The sequence below is a fragment of the Penaeus monodon genome, chromosome 29 (assembly GCF_015228065.2).
Source record: "Penaeus monodon isolate SGIC_2016 chromosome 29, NSTDA_Pmon_1, whole genome shotgun sequence".
Classification (NCBI taxonomy): domain Eukaryota; kingdom Metazoa; phylum Arthropoda; class Malacostraca; order Decapoda; family Penaeidae; genus Penaeus; species Penaeus monodon.
In genome coordinates, this window is record NC_051414.1 from 30,251,941 (window position 1) to 30,252,242 (window position 302).

Here is a 302-nt window from a genome sequence, read left to right on the forward strand (position 1 = left end):
CTGCATATTTTGAATTTTAAGAAAAATCTTGCAAAGCGAATGAACAAATAAACATGCTAATTATAAAGCCGATAAGAATTTTTTTTTTTTATAAATTATGTAATTACAGTAATCGGACGATGCGAGTAAATGGCATTACCAAGGCAATTACCGATGTATTACTTTATGATCCCTGAGCTCTTCTGTACATAGTTAAGAGAAAGGTCTCAATGTCCATGCACAGCGGCATATCTAATAAAGTATTCACTTTCTTGGGAACCAAATGAGAGACACAAACAGAGGTCAGTTTATGTGTGAAATAC

General features: G+C 33.1%; 1 protein-coding gene across 1 annotated transcript in view; it reads left to right on the plus strand.

The window, feature by feature from the left end:
• Positions 1–262: 262 nt before the first annotated feature.
• LOC119591837 overlaps positions 263–302 on the plus strand; it is a 2,606-nt gene continuing 2,566 nt past the window's right edge. The window contains exon 1 of the mRNA XM_037940582.1: positions 263–281. Within this exon, the coding sequence (XP_037796510.1) occupies positions 263–281 (19 nt within the window). The remainder of the gene's footprint in view (positions 282–302) is intronic.